This window comes from Falco peregrinus, chromosome 1 (assembly GCF_023634155.1).
Source record: "Falco peregrinus isolate bFalPer1 chromosome 1, bFalPer1.pri, whole genome shotgun sequence".
Lineage (NCBI taxonomy): Eukaryota > Metazoa > Chordata > Aves > Falconiformes > Falconidae > Falco > Falco peregrinus.
In genome coordinates, this window is record NC_073721.1 from 33,603,164 (window position 1) to 33,608,850 (window position 5,687).

The 5,687-nt window shown below is 56.5% G+C and overlaps 1 protein-coding gene across 1 annotated transcript; it reads left to right on the top strand.

Moving 5' to 3' along the window:
• Positions 1–1,261: 1,261 nt before the first annotated feature.
• ADRA2A (adrenoceptor alpha 2A) lies at positions 1,262–5,217 on the top strand. Its single transcript, XM_005239246.3, has one exon. It carries the CDS (start codon positions 1,949–1,951, stop codon positions 3,281–3,283), a length of 1,335 nt encoding a protein of 444 aa, XP_005239303.2. The 5' UTR covers positions 1,262–1,948; the 3' UTR covers positions 3,284–5,217.
• The last annotated feature ends 470 nt before the right edge of the window (positions 5,218–5,687 follow it).

Here is a 5,687-nt window from a genome sequence, read left to right on the forward strand (position 1 = left end):
GGTTTGATTTACAGGTTTTACGTCACCCCGTTGCTGACTGCCCTTTTCCCAGGCAAGCTGGCACATGGGGTCCTGCGCTCCCTTGCTCAAACAGTGGGATTCCCCCCTTGATTTCCCTCGCTGGGCCCCATGCCAGCCCCAGAGGCTGTGCTCTCCCAGTCCCAGACCCCATCTCTCCCATTCCTGCTCCCTCATCTCCTGGGCGTCATCGCTCCTGGGCCTGGCTTATAACACGGCGTGTGGCATAGGGACAAAGATGACAGGGCTTCCTCCATCTCACAGAGGAAATATATTCATTGGCCTGAGCGTTCAGCACAGCGATTAATTGAGAGCTGCCTGAATCTGGAGCCACCAAGTAAGCATCATTAGAGCCATCTGAAAATGAGGGAGAAGGGACCGTGAGCGAGAGGATCAGGCCTGGAGTCCATGTGCGTGTGGGTGAGTGATCTGGGTGCTGACCGGGCTGCCGGGAGGGTCACCGTTCCTCTTTTGCTGTTAAAAAGGTCCCTCGTTGCTGTTGCAGTGTGCTGGGTGATGCCAGCCCCTGTGCTGCTGGGGGGGGCACCTGGGGATGCTGCCCAGCGCCGGGCCACCCTGTGGGGCAGGGAGGGGGGGGCAGCTGCCTGCCTGGGCCCGCGGCCCACCTCGGTCCTGCCTGTGGGGCCGGGGGAGCCGGCGGGGGGGAGCTCGGAGGGGGCGCAAGGGCAGGTGTGCTGGGCCGGGCGCTGTGCCATGGGAGCCCTCCTGGGTGCCGCGGGGCGGGGGGCCCTGGCAGCCGGGGCTGAGCCGGCCTGGGGGGCGCTGCCTGGGCGCTGGCAGCGCGGGGGGGGCTGCCCCCCTCCCCCCCGGGCGCCCTGCCGCCCCATCCATCCCTTTGCGAGGCCGCTCCGCCCCCGGCGCCCCTCGGCAGGAGCGTTGCCCTGCCTGCGGAGGGGGCTTCCCCGGGGGGCTGCTCGGCCCCGCGGCGGGGGGGGGCGGGCGGCGGGTGCAGTGAGGCGCCGCGGCCAGCAGGTGCCACTGCCCCCCCCGCGCTGCCCGGGCCGCCACGGCGGCAGCGCCCTGCCCGCGGGGCCCCGCCGCTGCCCGCCACGCCGTGTCCCCCCCGCAGCGCCGGGAGCCCGGCCCGGCCCGGCCGCCCCGCGGGTGGCAGGCGGCACCGCCAGGGAAGCGCCGCCTTCGGGGCCGCCGGCCAGCGCGGTCGCACGACCGGCGCCCGGCCCGTCGGTGCCCCCCCGTACGGGCGGGACGGGGCGCAGCCTTCCCCCCGGCCGCAGCGCGGTGGGCGCCCGGGGCCCCGCGGGCTGCGCGGTGCTCGCTCCACCGCAACACGCACCACGGCCCCGCTGCCTCTGCCCCGGCTCCCCCCGGGGTGCGATCCTCCGGGCTGCGGGCGGGCTGGGGCCGCCCCCGCGGCGGGCTGGGCGCGGGGCCGGGCTGGGCGAGCCCGCGGGGCCGGGGATGAGGCCGGGGTGCGGGGGGGTGCGGTGCGCGGGATGCGCAAAGCAGAGGCAGGGCTGAGCACAGAGCGTGTGCGTGTGCGCCGGGCCAGGTGAGTCTGCGGGTGCGGGGTGCGTGTGTGTGTGTGTGCGCGCACCGGGGGCAGCTCCCCACGTGGGGCTGACGCGGCAGCCCCGGCCTGATCCGGGGCTATAAAGCGGCTCGGCGGCGAGCGAGGCAGAGCAGCCGCCGGCGGCTGCAGCCCTGGCCCCGCTCCGCGCTCCGCACCGCTCCGCGCCCCGCCGAGCGGCTCCCGCGGGCAGCGCCCCGGCATGAGCGGCGGCAGCACACAGCGCCCCGGCGGCCGCGCAGCCCCGTCCTGGCCAGCGGCGCGGTAGGAGCGCGGAGCCGTGCGGAGCCGTGCGGAGCCGTGCGGAGCCCCGCGGCACCGGGCGCGGCGCGGGTGGGGGCAGGGGGCGAAGGGCGGGGGGTGTCCACGCCGCCGGGGTTGATGTTTAACCTGGAGCGCCCGTTCACGGAGAGGGGCCGCTTCTTCTCCTCCATGGAGTACCAGCGGCAGCTGGAGGAGGAGGAGGGCTACCCGCCTCCCGGCACCAACGGGACCCTCAACGACAGCGGGGCCGGGCCGGGCTGGGGCACGCCGTACCCTCTGCACACCACCGTCACCCTCATCAGCCTGGCCGGCTTGCTCATGCTGTTCACCGTCTTCGGCAACGTTCTGGTCATCATCGCTGTCTTCACCAGCAGGGCGCTCAAGGCCCCCCAGAACCTTTTCCTGGTCTCCTTAGCCTCGGCCGACATCCTGGTGGCCACGCTGGTCATTCCCTTCTCGCTGGCAAACGAGGTGATGGGGTACTGGTACTTTGGCAAAGTCTGGTGTGAGATCTACTTGGCCTTGGATGTGCTGTTCTGCACCTCCTCCATTGTGCACTTGTGTGCCATCAGCCTGGACCGCTACTGGTCCATCACGCAAGCCATCGAGTACAACCTCAAGCGTACCCCACGCCGCATCAAGTGCATCATCTTCATTGTCTGGGTCATCTCGGCCGTCATCTCCTTCCCGCCGCTCATCTCCATCGAGAAGAAGAGTGGGCAGCAGGCTGACCAGGGGGTGGCAGGGTGCAAGATCAACGATGAGAAGTGGTACATCATCTCTTCTAGCATCGGCTCCTTCTTTGCCCCCTGCCTCATCATGATCCTGGTCTACATGCGCATCTACCAGATAGCCAAGAGGCGAACCAGAGTACCACCGAACAAGCGGGCAGAGCGCCCTGAGAAGAGGCACAATGGCTTGACCGACAAGGAGGACCTGCCAGCCACGGCTCAGCTCAATGGGGAGAAGGCAGCAGGAGGTGGCGGTGAGCAGGAGGGAGAGGTCAATGGCATAGACATGGAGGAGACTTCTTCCTCTGAGCACCAGGAGAACAACCAGTGTAAGAAGTCAGAGAGACCGTCGAGGGGAAAGACCAAGACTAAGCTGAGCCAGATTAAGCCTGGGGACAGTTTGCCCCGGAAGGCAGAGGAGGAGAGGAACACCAAAGGGTCCCGGTGGAGGGGCAGGCAGAACCGGGAGAAGCGCTTCACCTTTGTGCTGGCAGTGGTGATTGGGGTCTTTGTCATCTGCTGGTTCCCCTTCTTCTTCACCTACACGCTGATGGCCGTCTGCAAGAGCTGTTCTGTGCCCGACACCCTCTTCAAGTTCTTCTTCTGGTTCGGTTACTGCAATAGCTCCTTGAACCCTGTCATCTATACCATTTTCAACCATGACTTCAGACGGGCCTTCAAAAGGATCCTCTGTAGGATAGAGAGGAAAAGGATTGTTTGAAGGACTCTTTGCTATAGGCAGGACTAATTCAAGACTGTGTAGGAGAGTAAAGGCATGGCTGTCTTGGGCTGTGCTTGCAGGGGATGGTTTCCTTCAGCTTGTGAGCAGGAAGCCTTTAAAACCCGAGATGAACCTATGGAAACGCCGGGCAGCAGCAGTGAGGAGTAGCAGGCAAGTGGAAGTCCGAGCCGTGGCATTTGGCTTTCCAGGGGAGGATGGCCTTTGACTTGCTTGGTTTATTTTGTTAGTTTTGTTTTTTTTTTTTTTTAATCTTCTTTTGCTGGAATCTCTCAGCGGATGTTTTCACGACTGCTCAGTTTGACTCTTTAAAGATAAGCAACGTGCAGCTCCGCAAGATGAACAACAAAGAGGGAGTATGCCACCCCAGAGGCGCTGGCTTTTTTATTTTGCTGTATCTTTTTCTTTTCCTGTTGTATATGTAATTGATTTTAACCCCCTTGTAAAATACAGTATTGTATCCCTGAATTTGAATGTCTTAATTTTTGTTAGGTAAGCAGCTTTGAAACTGTGAATGCTTTAATTATCTTTGACACATCAAAAGTCTCCCTCTTCTCACCCCCCGAAACCCCCTCACTCAAAACTGCTGAACAACTAGAGCCATTCCCCCTACCTGATAGTTTGATAATATTATAAAAATTTCCAATGACCTGTCATTTTTTTTTTTTTTGGGGCTATACAGTTTAGGATCACAGACTCACCAGACTGGCTATTTTTGTTACTTTTTATATCGTACTTGATCCTGTTTAATTTCTGTGCTGCCTGTGATATACTACAGCTGAGATGGTAACTGTCCTCTCGCTGCTTATTAAAGGAGACCCTAACAGAGTGGTGGCTTTGCTGTGCAGGCAGGGACGTCATGGGCGATGGAGTGACAAGCTATTTCTCGTGTAACATGAGGCTTGGGACCTGGCCAAGCTCCCCACGAGAATCTCGGTTGGTATTATACCATACTGCAGCACCCAAATGTGTTCAATGCTAACTTGCTTCCCCCGCCTCCAACTGTAAATAGATAACACTGCAAAGCGAATAGCAGGGCTCTGTATATCACGTTATTGCATTTGTATCGATTGGTGATGGTTTAACTCCTGCAGGATTTCCTGCAGAAGAGGAGGGGGTTTGTGTGCAGGGGCTGTTCCGTCTTTCTGAATTAAGGGAGAAGAGTTTAGTTTTTAATCTGCCAGCCTCATCTTTCCTAGGAAATACAAAAGCATCCCTCTTTCAGTCTTATAGAGGGCAGAACTCCAAAATGAGAAACTTAACTGACAGTTTCTCCAGTATTTTAGAGTGTAATTAATTTTTTTTTTTGTAAGAAATTTGTAAATATTGTGAAATTGGAGCAGGAGAGAGAGTTAATACTGCTTTTACACTCCTTTCCTGAAATGTCTTTCAGCTAAAAAAAAAAAATAAAAATACAAAACCCAGAACAAATCTAACATCCTTGTGCCATGAAGAAATTTCTGGAGAACATTAAAAGGAAAAATTTTTGATTCATCACAGTAAATGAATCTGCAAGCCTTTTAATGTTATGAAAACAGCTTTATCAAATCAAGCCAGAGATTGTTTGGAGAAAGCGAAACTTGTATAAGTCTCATGTGTAAGACGAATTTGCCTTCTCTGGAGTCATATGGTGCACAGGAAGAGACTTAAAAAAATATCTTTTTACTTTTGGGAAGTGTTTTGTTGATTTTGCTCTCACTTTTGACTTTGTAATTAACTCTAAGTGTCTCCAGATGCATCTTGGGACCTGGAGAGCAATGTTTACATTCACTTGCATTTTCAGAATTGAATCCTCAAGAGGTGAGGAAAGCAAATAAACTGTGCTTTAATGTAAAAAAACCAAAACAACCAACAAACCCACAAGCAGAAGTTGCTATAATGGATGATTATTTTTATTAAATAAAAGAGTGTTTACAGATCAAGTGTGAAAACCCTCTGAATAATCCGTTAGCTGTCTTATTGTGGTTTTTTTTCCAGCTGTTCACCGACCCTCTGGCAGCTTTGGTCTTGACGTTTTTTAAAGAACACATTGGGAAAAGCACTCGTGTTTTCTGAAAGGCTTTGTTGCCCCAGGTAGGGAACAATGGTTTGGTTCATTGTGCAGCAGCATAATAACAAATGAGTCCTTGAGATTTCTTGGGGTTCCCCGTCCCCCCTCCCTTTCATGCCACAGTAAGAGCATTCCTGGGTTTCTTAAAGGAAGGAGCTTAGGGTTTCAGGGTGTGATTTGCTCCCTGGAAATGCAGCCTGGCACTATTGCTGGGGTCGTCTGGCTGGTGCAGCATTTACAGCTGTTGAGTTGAGAAGGTTTTTAATAATTAGGTTGCAAATGAGATTAGAAATGATTAGGCTGGAAGGCAACATTTCTTAATATATGCAGGAGTGT

Coding starts and splice junctions, on each gene's coding strand:
- ADRA2A (XM_005239246.3), top strand. CDS start 1,949: ATGTTTAACCTGGAGCGCCCGTTCACGGAGAGGGGCCGCTTCTTCTCC.